This window comes from Magnolia sinica, chromosome 9 (assembly GCF_029962835.1).
Source record: "Magnolia sinica isolate HGM2019 chromosome 9, MsV1, whole genome shotgun sequence".
Lineage (NCBI taxonomy): Eukaryota > Viridiplantae > Streptophyta > Magnoliopsida > Magnoliales > Magnoliaceae > Magnolia > Magnolia sinica.
This window is the reverse complement of record NC_080581.1, coordinates 8,065,126-8,087,469: the sequence shown is the minus strand read 5'-3', so window position 1 is coordinate 8,087,469 and position 22,344 is coordinate 8,065,126. Positions and strand designations below refer to the sequence as shown.

General features: G+C 37.0%; 1 protein-coding gene and 1 long non-coding RNA gene across 11 annotated transcripts; both read right to left on the bottom strand.

Annotated features, from left to right (window-relative positions):
• Nucleotides 1-3,177: 3,177 nt before the first annotated feature.
• Nucleotides 3,178-3,648, bottom strand: LOC131256119 (DNA-directed RNA polymerase subunit 10-like protein). Its single transcript, XM_058257168.1, has one exon. The coding sequence runs from the start codon at nucleotides 3,570-3,572 to the stop codon at nucleotides 3,357-3,359; it is 216 nt and encodes a 71-aa protein (XP_058113151.1). The 5' UTR covers nucleotides 3,573-3,648; the 3' UTR covers nucleotides 3,178-3,356.
• An 88-nt stretch (nucleotides 3,649-3,736) lies between these two features.
• LOC131256809 (uncharacterized) lies at nucleotides 3,737-8,673 on the bottom strand. 10 transcript variants are annotated; one of them, XR_009176966.1, is made up of 6 exons: nucleotides 7,443-8,673; nucleotides 6,444-7,341; nucleotides 5,718-5,750; nucleotides 5,522-5,599; nucleotides 4,239-4,610; nucleotides 3,737-4,129 (listed from the first exon to the last, which is right to left on the bottom strand). It is a non-coding gene; the product is annotated as an uncharacterized LOC131256809 (long non-coding RNA). The 10 variants fall into 10 exon arrangements; XR_009176964.1 differs by having other exon boundaries at nucleotides 3,737-4,610; nucleotides 6,444-6,789; nucleotides 7,177-7,341; XR_009176963.1 differs by having other exon boundaries at nucleotides 3,737-4,610; nucleotides 7,439-7,519; nucleotides 8,436-8,673.
• Nucleotides 8,674-22,344: the final 13,671 nt, after the last annotated feature.

Here is a 22,344-nt window from a genome sequence, read left to right as displayed (position 1 = left end):
CAAGTGGGCTGCTGATACATACTTAGCAACAAAAGCATAAGTAGTCTGTCAGAAGTAGGCGAGTCTTCTGTAGGGCATGATAAAAACCGGGCCTAAAGCATGTTTGGTTCGAAGTGGTATATTCAGGATACGGAGAAATTGTTGTTCAAAATATTGATGGTAAAACGGTTGTAACTTTTGATCCGGGCATCGTCACAAAATGCAAGACCTATTCATCTTTGTGGAACGGTGCCTCTGGGGTCAAGTGACCCACTACACTGGTTGAAGATGTCTGTTTCATGAGAAAATAAATGTCTTCGATGTCAAAATTCAGATTTTAGAAAATTTTACTACTTTTAGTCATTTCTGTTTTAGTTATATCTACCTATTTTTGCACTTTTAGGATTTTTTTTTTTTTTTTCTTGTTTAGAAGTTTCTCGTTATGATACTGAGAATACTCCAGTAAGGTCCTATTGTCGTTTTTACTTTTGGCAAATTTTACCTTCAAGAGAGATTTTGCTATTTTGGATAATTGCTATTCGATTTAGGAATCATGCAAATATTACATTATTATACAATAAAATACTCAAAATTTATTTCTTACTACTTATGGACTCAAGAACTCACCTTATGGATTCAAAGTCTCAATTACTTGAGGAAGATAGTGATCATCTTCTTCTCATTTCACGTCTTTCCTTGTGTCAATGAGCATCAAAGCGAAGCTTTTCTTTGGCTTGATGACAAGTAACAATGGTTCAAGCAAAAATACTATAGACGGTGCTCCAAAAAACAATCCTATGATGGTGGCGACATTTAAAGCTTCCCAGTGGAAGAATCTACGAGCCATGCGAGGACTACACGAGGCAATCAACAATTCGATGGAGGCCTGAGGGCAGACTCATGTTTATAATGATGAGCAACCTAAAATTGATAATAGAGCTCATGGCTATCAGGCTCATGGTAGTAGTGATTAATCACATACCACTACTCGATAATGGTGAATGGAGAAGAATGAGGAGGTTGAGGTAGGAGCGAGATAGAGGTTACAGCATGAAGATTGATATCCTTAGCTTCAATGGCCAACTTCATAGCAAGGAATTCCTCGATTGGCTTGAAGTTGACCGATTCTTTGTGTAACAACTCTAAATTTTTCCGGTTCCTTAAATTTTAAATTTTATTTATTTATTTTTAAAGGGGATCAAACCAGTTGCAACCTCCCTCATCATTATCTTATCCATCTTATTCGAGTAACTCTTTTTTTCTTTATAAGGACGGACATATCTTACCAATCATAAAGAGAAAACAAAAATAAGAGAAAAGATAAAAGGAGAGAAATTATATAAAGTGGAAAAACAACTTGCAAAGGTTAGTACTTATTTTATTTTAATTTATATTTTTATTTTAAATATGTTATTATGCTTTGGGTTTGCGTGATGGACGGTGTGGATCTATCATGGGTGTAATGCATGTGAACATATATCAATATGTGCGCATATGCACGATGCACCTTAGAGCACCTTACGCATGTAAACAAGAAATAAAAGGAAACATGCAAGTTCTTTTTGTTCATTTTACTTGAATTACGTATTTGACTTATTTTGCATGTAGGGCCCGATCAGTTCAGTCCATTAGGTTCCAAGGACCAAAATATGACAAACCTTCAAAAATTAGGCTAAATTAACACTTTGATAGGCCATAATATGCAAAATATCATTCATGATACATTCACCATTGGAATATACATCGGGGCCGCAAGGAGTTCCGATGAAGATAGTAATTATTTTAACCATTAAAAAATAATTAGGTGGACCAACGAATAACTCGGATCTTACATAGACAATTAGGAGGGTCTGAAATAAGAAATGTATATGTTTTAATGGTGGAAGAATGGTCGATGTCGGTCATGGTGGTATGGCCTACCAGAATAACGAATCTACCTCATTTTTTTACCAATGTCCTAAAACAATGTTGGTAAAATGGTGAATGAGATAGATCTTATGCACACATATTATGTATGGACCATCATGAAAAAAGTATAATAATATAAAATGGGTGTAAAAACACTCCAGTGTGCAAAAGTGAAGTTGATCTATTTACGGTACCGAAATTAGTTTGGATTGATGAGCCTTCTATACGGGGATTTCTTGATGTAAGCATCAAATCTGTACCATCTAATAATCTTGTCACTTAATAAGAGACATGTGGTTGAAAATTTTATTCGAAAGAAAACTCACGTGGACCACAACACCTTAAACAGTGAAAATTAAATGGTCACCATTGAATATTCGTGTGGACCACAAAAATATTGTTTTGAGGAGATTTTTGGGCTCGTCCTTTATGAAGAGATTACCCATCTCACCCATGGTTTAGATTATCATGAGACCTATCATATAAATACAAAAAAAATAAAGTTTGGTTACCAGCGTTGAAACCAAGTGTGGTTTCTAACGTTAGAAACCATCTTTGGGTCATTAGATTGTGGACCCACAGTGATATATGTATTGTATCCACTCCATCCATTTGATTTGGAAGGCTATTGTCGGTGAAGAGTGTAAATTTAGGACATATCTAAAATTTGTGCCACCCATACAAAAAGAAAATAATGGTAGTTGTATAATAATCGTTTAGATTATTACCGGTCCCACAGATTTCGGATTTGATTGAAATTTCTTCTCAATGGTCAATACAGTGGTGGTCACCATCTAATCAAACTAGATCCATCTAGTAGGATCCATTAAAAAATTGTATGTAATCTAACATGTTTATACCATACGGATGCATAGTAAAACTTATATAAGCTACATGCATGTCACTACGCCAAAATTGCGGATTTGCAACGGACCAAATCCGTTGTAAAACCAAATAAACGTTGGATTTCGTCCGTCGCTGTTTACTGGGTCGTTTTTTCTTTTTCGTGCGACAGATAAGGTCCATTGTTTAATCTGCAACAAATAAGGTCCATCGTAAAAATAAAAAATCCGCCGCTAAAATTCGAAAAAACCCACTTTTATTATTTGTCGTTAAAATTATTAGCGACGGACTCAAATCCGTCTTTTATGTAGCGACGGATTTGGTCCGTCGCTAAAATATCTATGAATAAAAATAATATCGGTAGATTTTATTTTATTTTTTTTGAATCTTACACCTGATAGTCATTCAAAAAATAATGCACACGATTTATTTTTATTTATTCCTCAATAAGTTCCAAGTTCTTCTGCACTGATAAACTTAATCAATGGCCAAACACAAAGGTCCCTGTTTTGACCATCGATACAACCAAAATCTCACTTCTAGAACTTGCATACACACTGGGCCACCAAGACCACACAAACCTCATAAGCTTCCAAAAACTTTCAATAAGCACACCACCATCCATTTCAATTGGGTTCACTTTTCTCATGAGTGTTGTAATTGAGGAGCTTCTCAATGAGGTCGACGTGGGTCATGAGCATCCATCTGTAACAATAGTGGACCAAGCCCAACGCATCATGAGCATCTCCTTCAGTGTAACCGGCTTGGAGAAGGTCAAGGTAAGTGTCCCATTTGTTACCAATCACCTTTCCACATGTGAAGCAACGAACGGGGATGATCATCCTATCCTCTCTCTCTCTCTCTCTCTCTCTCTCTCTCTCTCTCTCTCTCTCTCATTTGCTCGGACTGGGATGCCTTGCTGGCTTTGAAAAATAAATAGTTGGACATGCACACGATTTTTTAATAAGAATCCTATTCACAAAATTGATAGATACACAGATTCCTTTCAATACAATAGTACCAAGTACAAAATCAAATTCTCGAGATTTCCTAATTGTGCAGGAATTGAACCAGAAATTTGATTTCTGTAGAGGTACAAAAGTGTAAGGTTTCTCAAATTACCTAAAGTAGAAGGGATTGGACCTGTCAGACTGTTATTTAACAATGACAACTGAACCAAATTCTTGAGATTTCCTAATTGTGCAGGAATTGAACCAAAAAAATTTGATTGTTATAGAGGTAGAGGATTGTCATCCTGGTTAAGTTACCTAAAGACGGAGGAATAGGCCCAGTTATTTCATTAGACGAGATGTTGAGCTCTGAAAGGTGAGAAAGGTTATCCATTGAAAGAGGTTGAACTCTAGAGAGATTATTCATGGAGATAATGAGGGAGATGAGTCTGGAAAGAGTGCCAATATCAGCTGGGATGGTTCTAGTGAGTGGGTTGTCACTGAGATTGAGACGGAAGAGGTTTGGAAATGAGGAGAAGCTTAAGTTATCAAGCTTACCTTGCAAGCCTGCACTCGGTAGGCTTATCTCTATTACACTTCCAAGGCCGTTGCAGGAGATCCCATACCATTTGCATGGAGAGATTGTGGTGGCACTAGCATTAGCAGCTGGAAGTGACCATGAATGGAGAGCTTATGGTGAGAAGATGCTGGTTTTCCATTCCAAGAGAGCCTCTGCTTCTCCGAGTGTGGATGCTGCTGTTGTTGTAAAGGCATTGGAAGAAAGAAATTCTAATATTAAAAGAAGAAAAGCAAGAGAGATTTTTGTATGGCCATGGCTGTTGTTGCTTATGGTCTGTTACGAACTTATGATGGATGGGTATTTATAGGAGGTTTATCGTACTCTGGGCAAGAAGACCTTGTCTTACTCTTCTGAAAAAAGGAAAAGAAAAAAAAAAAGAAAAAAAGAAAAAAGAAAAAGAAAAGAGAGTTAATTGATAGAGGCGCTGAAAAATATGACTGCTAGTAGAAATGCTGTGAACACGATCTAAAACTTACACTGAAAAATGGGATGTGATTGGACCTGTCAGATTGTTATTGTACAACTGAAAAATATGAATGCTTTTAGAAAGCGCATTTAATCGGTGGGAGCCCTAACTGTGGGGCTCACAAGTGATGTATGTAAATCCAAAAATGAAGCCGACTCAAATCTTAGGGAGCTAAAAAAATCCCTCCATATGTATTAGAAATGTTTCAACGCACAGTCAGGCCTCAACACTGCAATTATAAACAATATCACACCCGAGCAAGAGATGTGCAGGTGTGCCTTTTGCAGATCATAAACTATAGCCATATTTACAAAGACAAACAGTGAATGTGATTGGGACAGTAACAGTTCCAGACCATATTTTTGTTGAGCAGGAGAAGAGAAAAGGGTCTGCAAAGTACATCTAAATGCACAACATCAACTGTTGTTTGGATCAAAAAGGGGTTAAGGCCTCAAAAGCCCCTTCGGAGTTTGCATCCAACAGGCCCTTAGGAAACTGTTCTTGTTGTTTGGACCAAATAAACAAGATCTAACTCTTTAAAACTAAGACCTATCTCTTTTTACACTTTTCTGTAATGAGAATTTCAAACTTTAGATGGTCCAAAACTCAAAAGTCGGGATCCATACAAACATAAACACAACCTGAGATGTTCTAAGAAGGCTTAGGACATTTTAACGTCCGATTTAAGATAGACTATTACTCACAATTTCTGTACCAATGAAAATAAGAGCAGCTTAGGGTGTAGTTGGTTGCAGCAAACATCATGAAATTCGGTTTATACCATTGAAAACTAACCTTCCACTTTAATCTTGCCAACTACTTTCTTTGCCGCTCCATATATTCACTTATATCCAATCGTATCATGGCTGCCTCCTACAACAATGTCAGCAAAAAAATGAAAATAGCTATACAGTTAAAAGAACCATTGTAATCTAGAACTCTCTCTGGCCATTAAAAAAAGACTGGATTTATTTTTTTAAAAAATCCATACCGTTTCTGCCTAGATTTTTGCATTTTCCACCACCTACAAAAACATAATAAAGACGAGATCTAGAATGAAGCTCTTTTTTTTTCTTTTTTCTTTTTTGTGAAAAGATGAGAACTGATGCGGATTTCTAGAATACTTAGTATAAGCATTGTCATTATAAAATAAATTAGCAATCTTGCTTGCCTATTACTTGATTTATTTATTTATTTATTATCATTATTTTTAATACCAACACTATCTTTGTACAGCCCTTCGGGTGTGGCCAGACAAAAAAACCAGCCACACCTATCGTGTAAAGCTAGATACAAAAAAAGGCAACCCAGCAACCTCTGAACTGGGAGCCCCTACCCACACTTACCCACCCTAATCACGAGATCCTCCCAACCAACTGAACACAGAGCTCCAAGGGGGCCCCTACCCACATAGACCCGCCGAACTCAGGATCCTCCCTCCCAACTGAAAACAGAGCTCCAACCGAGGGCAGGGAGAACTTAAGAAAGGGAGGATCTAACTGACCCCAGGCCTATTCTGTCGAGAAACAGGAGGCCGCGAATGTGAGGAGAGAGATCCTTGGCATCCTCAGTAACTCTGGCAATCTGTGTGAGGAGAGAGATCCTTGGCATCCAAAATGAAGCTCTAGCTAAACCATCAAGAACCCAAATTTCTCAGTTTAAAAATGACAAATAGAGTCACGATAATTACAAAGTAGAATGCAACTCAATCCAATACCTGAAAATCTGTAAACCCCTTGATGGGGTCTACTCCAAAGGCTTCCAAAACCTAGCCAAATGAACATGAAAACCTAGCCATCAACAAGCTCGTCTATCCTCTTACACCATACTGAAAACAGAGACCATAGCAGCACAAATTGCAATTCAAAATTCAGTATGGTGCGCTATATAGAAAGTGGCTAAAAGATAATGATAGTGCACTCATTGTGTTGTACTGGATATATCCTCTCGAACAGCCATGCATACATTAATTTCCAACTATCAAAAGAGAAGTTGATTTTTCAAACTATCACCAATGACTATTTTCTCCTACAGTCCCAGCCGTACATGTGTCGCTGGCAAACCTGAAAACACAATTTTACTCTTAGTACCAAAAAGAAAAGAAAGAAAAAAAAATAAGAAATGTGAATATCCAGCAAAGGATTATAAGCCTGTCAAAACAATAAACTGGTGAGATATCATAAAACTCAAATATTTTCTAGTGCATTTTTCTACTCTAAGACAAGCATGGTCTCTAACAGGCCGACTCGGACCAACTCATTCCGTCGATGAATAAGTCATGACTCGCCCATTTCAGGGGCTGACAAGTTCCAGTCGGGCCTATTTTCACCAGTGACTCGTGGTGTCAAGCTCGACCTTATAGGAACATTTCCCACACACACATAGAGTGACATTACCATGAATCAGACTACTGCAGAGGTACTCTCCAGTGCATGTGACACAGTACTTACTTGACTGTCCATTTCCGGAAAGGGTGTTTGTCACCCAAGATATATGGAGTTTCAGTACACAATGACAATCTGGAGAAGCATCTCCACTTGTGCAGTTCACAGTAGCTACCCACTTGCCCTCAGTCCTCCCCTACCTGGGCTTGGGACTGGCCGACGTATCACTTCCTAGCAATTTTATTTTATTTAAAAAAAAAAAAAAACGGTAAAAGAAAAACCAACATAAACCATAGTTCAATTCAGTTAAAAAAGAAGTAGCAAATACCTACAGGAGATGGGTATCTCTTCACAGAACAGCTTCTTTTTGGGTGATGGCATGTCCTTTGAGTCGAACTACTTCAAGAAACTAGATGTATTTTCCATCAACAACGAAAATGAATCAATGCAAAAATAGACAAATAGAATAAAAATAGGGAAGTCACATTATGAATACAAACTCAGGAGAGTTGCCACATTTCTCCTCCTCAGAGATTCCTAGAAATTTTCTATAACTGAAATTTCAATAAAAAGAAAGATTCACTTTTCATTTTAAAAAAAATAAAAATTTAAAAATGAATAATGCTGTTAACAGGAATGTCTATTGTCAATACCTTGAATTTGTTTTGATGAAGGGGAATGACCTTGTGGATAGTTTGGATGGCATATGAACGTCACGATGGGCTCTATAAGGTTTCAACAGTGAGCATTCCCATTACTACTGTTTCCTATAGTGTGGTCCACCTCAGTCTTGGATCTGCCTAATTTTTGGGCTTTTGAGCCTCACATGAGGAGATGTACATACAGCCTTAGCCCGTTGGTAGCAGGCTAAGGCATTTGTAACCATTGGTGGCATTGACTATAAACAATGAAGAGGCATGAAAGGATACAAAGAGAAACTTATATTGGCTGCTGAGATAATGAAAACAGAGTTTGGTTCTTAAGTTACTTAAGCTACTTATGCCTCAAGTATCTTATCTTGGTTTCTACTTCTTAAGCTGAAGTGATGAAGTAATCTTAAACCAAACTTACTTATCTGAAATAAGTTACTTATCTACTGTTGTAAGTAGAAAAAGTAACTTATTTGGTGGTATATCCAAACGGGCCCTAAATGTTATTGAGATTACTATTGGCACCCGTGCACCTCATTGGCAGATGCAATGCACGTTGGGCTGCCTTTTACAAGCATATGGGATTAGCCAACCTCTTGTTTGAAGGAAAACATTCTGCAGAAATCAATCTTACGATTAAAAAAAATGAAGATTTTGAGAAATTGGGTTGATTACCTTGAAATCTTCATATCCTGCCTCCATTGCATCTTCAAGTGCAGAAAGACCAGCTTGCACCTGCAAAAAGGGAAGCCAAATAGCATGACAAGGATTTCAATACTCTTTTAAGGGTAGAATTACTCTAGTGATGAAGAGAGACAGCAAAAAATAGATAGCTCAATGCAGGTTAATAACTAGTACTTCTGCTAACAGGGTTTTTCTAATCCCAAATGTGTGTACAGCCCAAGCTCCTTCATGCCACCACATGTCTTCGAATGTGATCCCTTGTAAGATTCCCTACACAGCAACTCAAAAACTTTCCACTCTTAACAACATATGCCTTCAAATATGATCCCTTGTAAGTGTGAGAAAATAGAAAGTCAAGTACCAAAGTGGCACTATCAGTCCGGAAAAAAATTTCCAACCTTCCCAGGAAACAACACTCAAGTGAAGATTGTGGAGCCTATTTAGGAGCTTTCTGTTGTTTGGAGCATAAGATGCTGCCACAATATAGGATCGCTCCTCTTAGACGCCTGTTGGGACAGAATGAGTGAGTGGCCATTCTAACCATTGGGTGTATTTTTCATTATATTTGCAAGGATCATTAAACCCATAAGCAAAGGTATTTCACAGGGTACTGTCCATGAATGGTAGCAGCCACTGCCACAATTGCTGTTTTTACCATCCATGCCATGTTATAGCTTCACAGTGGCACCAAAAATGGCATAAATTACCTTCTAAATGTACCAAATGTACCATCCATGCCATGTTATAGCTTCACCAAATACATAAAGTGGCCACACCAGCACATAAATCTGGCAAGTCCACTAATACAGTAGGCTACAATCATACATTGAATCAGACCATCAAACAGGTTAGAATTTTAATCTAGATTCTTTAATAAAAATAAAAAATAAAAAATAAAATAGAGTTCACTCCCTTGATGAGCAAGCTGGCTTGATTTTTGGAGTTCACTATGTTGGAGTTTTTTTTTTTTTTTTTGGTTAATGGGAGGTAACAAAACTTTTATTACAAAACCATCATCAAAGGACTTAGAAGGGAACAACTACAAAGCAAAAGGAGAAGTTAAATTACAAACATCTATGGACTTTAAACAAGAAGCCCAATCCACATCATTCCTTATGTCGGGCTTTGGGGTTTCGTACAGTGATTTCAAAACCTGTGCATATGGGTCTAAGAAATTAGTTTTAGGAGAAGCCTAGCTAATATAAACTTCTGAATAAAATGCCTTAGACTGCAATATTCCAATCAGTGGTTGAACCAATCCTACTACTGGCCCAACCAGTGGCATCATCTTCATGTCAATTAAATTAATTAGTACTAAAAAAATGGATGTGAAGTAAAGTAATGTGCTAAAATCCCCAAATCCCTAAAATCCCCTGTAACAACCCGGTTCTCGAAACCCAAGTACTTCCGAAAACCCATGTGTTGACCTTTAACTGTAACTCAAATTTCACGTACATTTTTTTTTTATCAGAGTTAATAAATTAGAGCTGTCGATTTGAGAGAAGCCAAATAATATAATCAATTCTTGAAAGCTTGTAGTAAGTTACAGATTATGCATCTAAAAGGCATATATAAATCACAAAAATAAACCATACAAGCTCATGGCAAATTGTAAATGACGACTTTCTTTTGCAACCATGTTTAGTCGATATCGGCTTGAAATAGAGCTGTCAATAGCATGATACTAAAGTGGAACCCACGACTGAAAAGCATTTCAAGCAACCAGTAAGATAGAATCTATATTTTTGTAAAGAGATGATAGTTATAAGAAGAACAAAATTTAGTAACCAACATCTGCTACAAAGAAATCTGCCATGTAGAATGCCTTCACTCCTGAAAAGCCCATGAAATGCAAACGTAATCAAGACCCATCTCTCATTTTCTGCAGGTAAGATATTCAAATGAAGAAAGACTGAATTGGAATGCTTTTGATGTTGAAATCTGCAGTGATAAATTGATAATTAAGAGGATGCTAGTTTAGTAGTTCATCCAACTACCCAAAGTTGTAGTCTCCGACTGTACATTGAGTACATGTTCATCCAGTGGGCTCATGTACTGCAGATGAAAACAGATAATTCATTTGCTAAAGATTAGACAGTGGACCACACAACTGATTAGATATTAGTTTATGATTCAAAAGATAATAATTAAAGCCAGCCACCAAAAGTCAATTTCTTGTAGTGATGTGTATAACCCAATAGATGATAGATTGCAAAGGATACATTCTTCTCTAATCAATGCTATCCAAATGAGATGCAACAGTTTCCTATACGTGAAAAAGAAATTCATCAACTTAAAAAATAAAACAAACTGTTTTTAAAATCCAGTGACTGATTTAAATTGAGAATCTTCACAAACATGAAAGTGAAAATGACTAAAAGCTACTATAAATATGATTGTCATGAGCAGAAATCTAGAACTCACTAAGTCGACTCAATTGAATTCCCACATTGATTATCAAAGTTTGAAATTCCAATGGAAATAAAGAAGCAGTTGGAAGCTGAAAACTTCATCAATGCTTCCGAAGCATCACCAAAAAACAGAAGCTAGAAAAGAACATTCACTTTGTCTCCAACGCAATGTCTAACATTCAAAAACCAATTTAGAATATCAATATTTTCTTCTGGGCAAGCCACTCTTGTAAAAAAATAGAACAAACTGTATATCAAATGAAATGAAACTCTAACAGAACACTTAATGGAGAAAGCTGATGTCGGAGAAGTTGGTGATCAGCTAGGTGAAGAGTTACCAGATGAAGAATGCAACAAAATGGAGAAATGGGCTAGATGATGGTTATTAAAAATGATCAACTCGACTACCTAATCATGTTCCAGATGCTCATTCATGACAACTACCATTGCTGCACCAAATAATGCAAACAATCTCATAAACTGAGCATGAATTACACATCTTCTTCTTTTTTACACATCCAATTAGAACTGCATTTGAACTAGCAAGGTGACATTCTTCTTTATTTATTTATTTTATCAAGGAAACAAGATAACTGAAAACAAAGTAAGTTGTACTAGTAAAAGACCTCCAGTAGCTACTGCATCCTTATTGCATTACAAATTAAGAACATTTGTGCCAGTGGAGTCCTTGAGGTCCTCTGATTGGTCTATACATTGGTGAGCTCCGCATAGCTGTATATTTGGATGATCTTAAACATCCTTTTGGTAGGTCCTATTGTGGATGACCACAGTTAGAAGTCAAACTGACATGATCATCCTAGCCATTTGATCAACAGATGGCTGAAAACAAAAAAGGTAAACAGGGGAAAATTCCACAGTCATTGTGAATTTATGTGTTGGTCCACCAAAGAAGGGTCTACTAGATGGATGATACAATGGGTTCATCCAACCATACAGCAAATCGTGCACCATTTACAGAGAGTTGAAATGCAGGACCTCTAGCATGATTAACACAAGAACGTTCTTGGTTGAGGCATTTCCTCGAACAATTAGCATGCAGATTTTTATATAGAAAATAATAAAATGCTTTAGTGAACTAAAAATAGAAATTCATATTATTTTCTTTCCTTCTTGATCAGTTACAAAACTTTCATATGATTATATTAACTTCATGTAATTATCAACAGTGAAATGAAAATAATAAGGGGAAATAAGTCTCACCAAATTAGTTCACAAGCAGGAATCCACAAATTGCTAAATCCCTAAAATCCCCAAATCCTCAACAATGTGAAGTAATGCGCCCTAAAATCCCCAAATCCCTAAATGAGGGTCCACATCGAATCAGGAATCCACAAATTGCTAAATCCCTAAATCGGTATTGAGATTGAGAGAGATTGAGAAAGAAAGAGAGAGATACCTCACGGTCGTCACTGAGCTAGCCTTCAACCGAGCTTCAGAGAGAGAGAGAGAGAGAGAGAGGGCGTGCGTGGGTAGGGCGCTCGGCAACGGTAGGGTGGAGAGATCAGAGAGAGAGAGAGAGAGGAGAGGGTGCGCGCGAGAGAGACGAATTAAGGCGTCTCTCTGGACGCCCTAATTTCATCTGACGTCACCAAGTTCTGTGGGCCCCACTATGATGTATGTGTTATATCCACACCGTCCATCCATTCTGAGATATCATTTTAAGTCATGAGCCAAAGAATGAGGCAGATAAAAATCTGTAGTGGACCCCACCACAGAAAACAGTGGGGAGAGTGATTCCCACCGTTGAAACTATCCTAAGGCCCATCATAATGTTTATTTGAAATCCAACCTGTTCAAAACTTTAAAAAGACATGAAATAAGGGAAAACACAAATATCAGCTTGATCTAAAACTTTTGTGGCCTCTAGAAGTTTTTAATGGTGGGTGTTGCTGTCCCACTGTTTTCTGTGTTGGGGTCCACTGGAGCTTTGGATTTAACTCATTCTTTGGATATTTCCCTAAAACGATCTCTCCAATTGGATGGAAGGTGTGGATACAATACATACATCATGGTGGGGCCCATGGAACTTGCTGACGTCACTTCAGTAGCTAGTCTCGTTACTCCCCCTCACACCAGCTCTGTGGCTGGTGGTCGGTGCTCCGTGAGCCTCACTCTGATGCATATATTTCATCCATTTTTAAAGATCATTTTCTCACTCTGATGCATACATTTCATCCATTTTAAAAGATCATTTTAAGGATTTATTCCAAAAATGAGAGGTATATAAATCTCAGGTGGACCACACTACATGAAAACAATAGTGATTAGATATCCATCATTAAAATCCTTCTAAGGCCTACTATCCTGTTTATTTGACATCCAATATGTTTATTAGGTCATACAGGCCTAGATAAAGGGGAAAAACAAAAATCATCTCGATTCAAAACTTTTATGGCCCCCAAAATGTTTTTAATGGTTGACGTTCATTCAACACTGCTTCCTGTAATGTGGTCCATTTCAAATTGGGATATACCTCATTTTTGGTCTCATGCCGTAAGATGATCTTTAAAAATAGATTGATGGCATGGATGAAACACATACATCATGGTGGGGCCCACAGAGCACTGAGCACCAGCCATTGGCCGGTGTCAGGGGGAGTAGTCAATCCGTTCTCCTTATTTATAGTGTGGTCCATTTAATCTTTGGATATGATTCATTTTTTGGATAATTCTCTAAAATGATCTCGAAAAATGGATGAACAGTGTTGGTTGATCCCAAATTTTCAGTAAATCCAATACTAAGTGGACTATGCCACACGAAACAGTGTGGAATAATGATTTCCATCATTAATACATACCTTGGGCCCACAGTAATGTTTATATTCCATCCAACCTATTCATAATATCAAAAAGATATGAATGAAGAGAAAAGAAAAACATCAGCTTAATCTAAAAGTACTTCTATGGCCTCCAAGAATTTTTCAATGGTAGAGGTTCAGTCGCACTATTTCCTGTGGTGTGGTTCACTTGAGCTTTGGATATGCTTACTTTTTGTTCTTTAGACTTCAAATTATCTGTTAACATCGATGAACGAAGTGGATAAAATAAATAAATAACAGTGGACCCCACAGAGTTTACTCTGGTAAGGGTAATGAGTAACTCACCTAAATATAGTGGAGAGGGGTTTCCTTAAAACATTCATAATTATATATTGGGCCTACTTAAATGTGATTCACATATCCAACCCACTCATTATGTGTGTCCCACTTAGATGAGGGGTCAGACCAAGTTTCAGCCACATCCAAAACTAATGTGGGCCCCACCAAGTGCTTATATATTTTTTAGGATGTCTTCACATGATTTTAGATGGTATGATCCACCTGAGTTTCATATACGGATGATTTTTGAGCTATTTCATAACCTAAAGGGGACACATCAAATGCACGATGTTGATGTTCGACACATATCATGATGGGGCTCACAAAACTTACTAACATCAATTCTTAGGTTCTCGCGAGGTCAATAAGTTGGGTCACAATTTTGACCAGAATATTTGGCTCATTTTATATGTTTGGTTCATTCACTCTATTTTACTGATCAATACCCTCAATTTGACTAGTTACTCGCCCCGATCAAGCTACATATGAAAAAGATATTGGGCATACAAGATTGATCAACAATTTGAGTGAAATTTGAATTAAACATTTGAAGTTATTTACTCTTCAATCTGTACTAATTAGATTGTCCAAAAATGGTTAAAGGTTCAATTAGTGGATGTGCCTAATAATTTATTAAAAATATTTTTTTTTCCACATAAATTTCAATTTCCATTTAAAAATAACATTTTTTTCAAAATGTATATTTTTTTTACTCCTAATTTTTCTTTGAAAACTTTTAACAAAATATCAATTTTATTATAAAATATTTCAATTTTTTGTAATACAAATTCTAAATTTTATTTTCAAAATCTCAAAAAATTTCTCAAATTTTAATTTTTTTTCCCCAAAAATTCCAAAATGCCGATTTTTTTCTTCAAAGGCATCATTTTGTTTTCAACTTTTTAATTTTCTTTTTTAAAATGATATATATATATATATATATATATATATATTCAAAATCTCAGTGTTTTTGTAAATAACTTTTTCATTTAATTTCAAATTTTAAACATTTTCAATTATTTTTCAAATCACAAATTTTTTCAACTACTTTATTTTTCGTTGCAAAATGTTTGTTTTTTTGTTGAAGTATCAATTTTTTAATATCGTTTTATTTAAAAATTTTAAATTCTTTCTAACTTCTCCAATTTCTTTTCTAAAGCATTTTCTTCGCATTGGTCAATTTTTTTCGAACTTCTCAATTTTATTTTATTTTTCAAAATACAAACTCTCATTTTCTTTTTCAAAATGTTTTCATTTTTTAACATTGTGAAATTTTTACCTTTTTTTAAATTCTTTTTAATTTTCTTTTTCAAGATATTATTTTTTTCTCGAAATCAAATTCTTTTTTTGAAAATTATCAACTTTATTCAATATTCTTTTCATTTCCTACAAAATAGATTTTTATTAAATCACGATTTTTATTTTTTCAAAATCTAATTTTTTTCTCAAACATTGTTAAATTTTTTAAACTTCTCAATATTCTTTTTCATGTGAGATTACCAATCATTTAAATATTACTGTTAAATTAAAAAGAAAAAAGAAAAAAATTCACTCATTTGATATAAAAGCAATATATATATATATATATATATATATATATATATATATATATATATATATATATATATATATATATATATATATATATATATATATATATATATATATATATATATATATATAGCATTCAATCAATTGTTAAAAAATAATCTTAGATACAATATGTACAATTAAACCATCGAAATTCTATTAACAAACAATTATTAGACTAAAAGAAACTTAATTTTCCACCATATTCTAAAAAAAAAGAAAAAAAAATTAATGTTTCAAGGCAAAAGTCCTTTTACGACGGACCATGGTCCGTCGCAAAAGCTACTGAAAAGCGTCGCAATTTGGTAATTTGGGCGGGAACTTCGACTGATCATTTTCCGTCGTAAAATCAAAATTTTCGACGGATATAGTCCGTCGCAAATTTACGACGGACCAATATCCGTCGTAAATTAGATTTTAGCGACGGATTTGGGTCCATCGTTCGCGACGCTTGGACTGGATTTTCAAGAAAGACCGGCTTGGTGGACTTTTTCCGTTAGCGACGAATTTAATTCGTCGTTAAACCAAGCGATTTTTGCGACGGAAAACATCGCATATTTGCAATTTTGGCATAGTGTGTTTTGGATAAAACATCCACGTGCTAAAATATGTGTCATCATAGCATGTTATTATAAGATCCAAGCCATCCATTTTGATGCGTCATCTTATAAGATATGTAACTTGCCTTTTTGGTTGAGATAGATAAAATAAACCAAAAAAAAAAAAAAAAAAAAAGATAAGATAAACCTTATCCATTAAGTATGTTACCTTGTAAAACCTAAGTATCACTCCCATGTATGACCTTTGTAATCAAAATAAATTAAATGCTTTATGAACTTAATATGTTTTTTTTTAAAAAAAAAATATTATGGTGTACTGAATATAGATTATTTATAGGTATTCTCTGATCTGCTTTATCGGATTTCTCCCTAAACCATTAGGATCTCCATATGATTAAAATAATTTGTTGTTGTGAATGATTTGATTGAATTGATTATGGATTGATTAGTGCTGAGATATTCTTGAATTATGAACATGTGAAATGCCTCTTATAGGGAGAGATGCATGTGACTGTTGATATGATTACTGATACATCAAACATTCATGCCTTGCATCGTTAACACTCTTGTGCGATTACGTAGGGGACAACCCATTGTACCCACTAGAAGCCTATTGTATGTGGAAGTCTGCCCAATGGGGGGGACGCGGGCCTTGTCCATGCCTACCAACGGTAGAAGCCTACTAAGTACAGATGCGGGTTGTCGATATCCAACTCAAGCAAATGGACGATTTCTATTTATACCCACTTGATGCATCATTAATACCATTCACAACATTCTCTTTAATTACATTATTTGCATTCTATTTCTGATTTTTATGCTTTACTTATATATATTATTTTTATTGTATCATGAATGAACCATGATGAGTTTACTCACTAGGCCTGGCCAGTTGATGGTTTATTGATGGAAAAACCGTACAGATGGAATTGAAGCAGATGCAACGACTCAAGAGTAAGAACATGAAGCCAAACCAGTGAATGATCCATAAGATCAGTGGCCGTATTTAACCAAAGACGAGCTTACTTTGTTGGATCGGTAGAACAATTAAATGGGACATATGTTTCCTATTATTATTTTATTTCTGTTTTAAAATGATTTCAAATTTAGAATTTTTATTTTTATTTTTGATTAACTTGATGATTCTAATAACTTAATAAAAGTCTCAATTTAGTTTTAACTTATATTCTTGATTTTATTTATTTATTTATTTATTTTTTTGGGATGTGTGGTGGTGAATGTTTGTGAATGGATTAAGTTTTTTTTTTTTTTTTTTTTCAACTTTGCCATGGTTGAAAAATGGCCCCTTGGTTCATCAAGAATCTGCTATGTACACTACACATACAATACCAAAACAACATATAGTCATCAAATTCCAGTCTACAATTCAACTAAACTCCACCATATAGTTGATAAATCCAAGACTCCACCTGTGCACTGGCATGAAACTGATGCTCAGCTCTTCTCACCATAATTGAACTGCACCCGAGTGTCTTTTGCACCCGATTCTTCACCATCATTGTTCTAATATTTTGTGCTTGCTCCCATTGATTCGAAGCAGCATAAATATTCGACAGCAGCACATAATGTGCATTGTTCACAGACTCCTTGTTGGATTGTGGCATACCAACCTCCTGCAACACCCACTCTGACATCTCCATATCTACATGTATTCTACAAGCTCCTAGCAACACTCCCCATACTGCATCATGGCTTCATGGGCATCGTCTTACAGATGGCTTGGATGGTTTGAATAAGACATACATCGAGGTGGGGTCCATCCAAGCGAGCCACACATCACACAAAATGAAAGAGAGAGAGAGAGAAGGGGGGGGGGGGGGGGGACACGTGATGATGGAGGGACCCCGGTACTATGGGTCCTCCCTTCCATGATCTACAACATACATCAAGTGGGTCCCATTACATGTGGGCCCACCGATCAAAATCAACGGTGGAGATCCTTTCTCCACAAAAATGCAATGGTCTAGATGACCCTATCCATGCAAGGAAAACAAACATCATGATGGGGTCCATGGAGAATGGCCCCATCATGGAATGATCATGGGAATCAAGGTGGACCATCGGCCACATCTAGGGTCCAAAGTGAGATCCATACCATCAATCGGTATGCCTCACTTGACCCATAATCAAACGTGAAAATCTAGCCTATAAAGCACCCACCGTTTGATCTTCTTGGTTCGATGTAACGTCGATCTCCTTGTGTCCCTCTTTGATGGAAGGTGATGAGAGATGAAGGGCTAGGATGATAGATCTTGTGATAGGAAGTGGGCCACACACGACACTTTTCTCTCCTCAAATTGCTTGGACGTCCACCATTTTTTTATTGCTTGGAATTTGTGAAGAGAAAGAGAAAGAGAGAGGGTTGTAAGGAGAGAGAGTGATGGGTGATGGATGTGAGGTGAGTGATGGGTGAGGTGAGAGACTTGTTGACTTTTGGGGTAGATTGCTTGACGTGTGGAGAAAGGAAGCATGTGTTGCTCTTGTACTTGACATGAGGTGATTGATTGATTGATTGAGTGATTGATTGATGGGACATGTTGTAGAGATTCTCTTAGGATTGTAAACGCGCGATGTTTTCTCAAATTGAACGCGGGTCCACATCTCCCTACCAGGGTATCGGATCGGAATGCAAGAAGCGGCGTTGGAACCGCGGTGACGGTGTGGTCGCAATAGTACAAGTCTCAGATTAAGCCGACTTAGATATATAGGATACGACTTAAGGTCGTGCGCAAATATCGATTATAGGTCGCGGGTTGTCGGAATTCATCGGAAAGGATCGCGGGAGTTGACGGAACATTACAGATTACGATATGGGCCTTACAGCTATACAGCTTCCGAATGATAACTTATAATGAACTTAATGCATGTGACATTTAGCCCTTCTAATATATTAACCCCACCATGAGGATCTCCTTGTGCAATGGTCAACCCTATCTATTCATCAAGTGGGCCACATTAAATAAAACAAAGTCCAACCATTAATAAATTTAAAAATAATTTCGATCCACTTAATAAGTTGTAATGCCCTGAAAATCGGGGGTTGTGCATACGCTTGACTCCCAAGTTCCCAGGTATTACTTATAATCAATTTTATTGTTTTATAATTAATCAGGTTTAAATGCGCAGCATAGAATTATTTGAAACATGAATCACAATTCACAGCTAGTATACTGTAATGGAAAAGGCTAAATGTTTACAAGCCTAAAAATTATAACTATGGGTCGCACAAGGTGTTGCCCAACAAAAGTATAAAAAATGGTATGCCCAAAAGAATGATTCGCCAAGTCCCCTACTTAGCGATCCAAGTCCGCCCGCAAAACTAGGGCGAGCAGCCCATCAACTGGAAGTAGGACAACTTGTCCTCCACATCCAGACTCGCACCACCATGCTCCTCGTACTCTGTGTCACCTGCTTCTACTAAAGAGTCTGATTGGTGTTTTAAAACACTGTCCCAGAGTGGGAGTGAGTGATCAACTCAGTGGGTGCTATTAGTCTTAAGTTGCACAAACATTAATTATATTATGAATTTAACGAAAGACAATATATTCATAAAATCCTAACTAGTCTTGATAATGCATGTGCATATATTATGATATGATGCATTCCCTCACAACAATACTCCCTTGAGCGATTCCATCTAACGATTGCGTATGACCAACCACCCTCATTGCGACTTCAACTGCCGAGTCGCCAACCTAACTAATGCGATGCGGTCATGATCGTGTTAGCCGGATTTTTAATTAAGTCCATTCAAACAGCAGATTTAGGAAACTAGTACACCCCACGATGTCAATGCCCTAAACTGATTGCGAAGCCAAGGCCCCCCAATGTGTGAGACCAAGACCCCATGATCCTTGATCCCGGCGAGTTTTCCCATCCCCGACTTCGAGCACATGGGGGGTTCTGAAAAGTGGGATCGCTCGCGGTCATTACGGGGAGGCTCGTCACCTCAGCGTAGGCCGATAACTCGGATACAGTGTCCCATTCCACCATGCCCGGTTCTCGAATCAGTAGATCAATTTCAATTAGTTATCAATGGGCTCCAATAGTTGAAGGGTGTTCCAAGTTCCATACAGGCGTGAGCAGACAGGGTTAACAAATATGGTTGGTCAGTGAGTAAACTAAACCGCACGAGTTCAGGCGAGCACGTGACAGACAACATCAGGTACAAGCGACCCATGTAGCCCAACTACTGTCGCCCATACGCACCGCCCAATTCTATGAGTTTAGCCTCAGGATAGTCCTACCAACGGGACCACCTTCTCTCACCTCAGTTTCCTGACCAACTTAGGGATTCGATGGTATTCAATAGTACTTCAACAAATTAGGAATTATCATCTTATATAAATGGTGTCGTGTAATCATGCATTAAACATATAAATTTAGAATTTAATATAAATGTAACTACTAACAACACTACAAAATAAATGTGCATGTGTGTTGTGTAGGTTAATGAGGAAACCAAGAATCTCATATATCTCATAGCATAAAAATATTCAAGGGTTAATGCATCACACACCATATAAGAAAAACATTGTACAAGAATCAATCAAGACATGAACATGCAATCATCAAATACATATCCAATCATGTGAGAGACAATAAACATTTCATAACATTCCATGTTGATTGAGAAGATCAAAGGTAAGGTCTTTCCTAGGTTTTCTCTAGATTATCCAATACATCACTCAATCAAGCATAATCATTAGATTCTTACTAAAATTGGTGCTAGGCCACCTAAGAATAATAGTCCGCACCTATGGATCGTTGAGTTCTTGAGAAACGACCTAGGAGTGCTCGGATTTGGGGTCGATTGGCCGGAATCCCTAAAGCAAAACATTTGCATGTTAGAACTCTATGCAAATCCCCTCTCAACACAAAGGGTTTCAAGAAAAGATGAGGGATTACCTACCCAATTGGAGGAGGGCTTCTTCCGGTTGTGGGTGAGGGATTCGTTAAAAAAGAGATGAAGAGTTGCAAAAATCAAACTCCTTTGGGCCCCACTTGAGCTATGGTTCACCTTCACTCTTCTTCACTCTCTCTTTGTAATGACCCGAAAAATTTTGTGCCAAGACCCGAGTACTACCTCTATTTTCCTTAGAAGTTATTTGTGGGTAATTAGCGCTAAACTCGATTGCTTGTGAAATTAGCATCAATCACTTTAAATTTGATCTGCATGACTCAAAACCTGTAGAATCATTAGCGCTATGTTACTCTGAAATCTAGGATTCATCGCTAAATCCAGTTGCTCTTGGAAATTTTTGGAAGTTCTGGATCGGACCTGGACCGTGCGTCGAAAGTCCGATAGCGATGATCTTAGGCAATTTTGGTCACCATGTTGGACTTGACCATCACCTCAAAAATCAAATCCAGATGATGTTCTGAGTCAATTTGATGGAGTCCGGAGTGAAGAGTGTGAGAATGGTGAGAAATTAAATGTGATTTTATGAAATCTGAGTCGTGTCGCTTGCGCGACGATTTTAAGCAATCTGACCATTGGATTCTAACCCAATTTCACCCTCTTATCAGGGAAGGTGGCCTAGGCAGGTCATTATGCTTGTGGACCTGATCGAGTTTCGGTGACCGTTAAATTGAGTGTGGTCCACCACGGCTGATCTGTAGATCCGATCGGTACGAAAACTCATCCTGACCTAGATCCATGGTCAGTGAGCTTAAGTCCGACCGCACGTGGAAAAAGGCCCACCAGAAGTGTTCCGTTAGATCGAGAGAGGCTTGTTTTGGTTATAACCTAAGTATACCTTGGCCCTAGGGCTATTTTCATCAATGTTAGGCCTATATATAGACCTTAAAACCCTAGCTCTCTTTTCCATACGAATTTCCTAACCCTAGCTAAGAAAGAGAGAGGAAAAGAGAGAGAAAGTGAGAGAGAAGTTGGTGAATCATCCTTAGATTCTTTCCTGTTACTCTACATCCTTATACCATCACTTTTGAATCGTTATTCAGGCGATTCTAGGATCATCCTTGGGTAAGTTAACCTAACCCTAATCTGTTTTAGAGCTTAGAATAGTTTATGTGTTGTTGTAGCTCATTTTTATTCTTGCCTTAGGTTATCTTGTCGCCGTTGACGAAGACATCGTCTGAATCAGTTCGGTGCTCTATTTCTAGTTTAAGGTGCGGACTTTAATCGTATAGGTTATGGTTTTCAAGGCTTTCAATGCCAGTGAATGGTTTATTCTTGT

What these genes read in the sequence shown, in the direction of transcription:
- LOC131256119 (XM_058257168.1), bottom strand. Translation starts at nt 3,572, where the DNA reads ATGATCATCCCCGTTCGTTGCTTCACATGTGGAAAGGTGATTGGTAAC.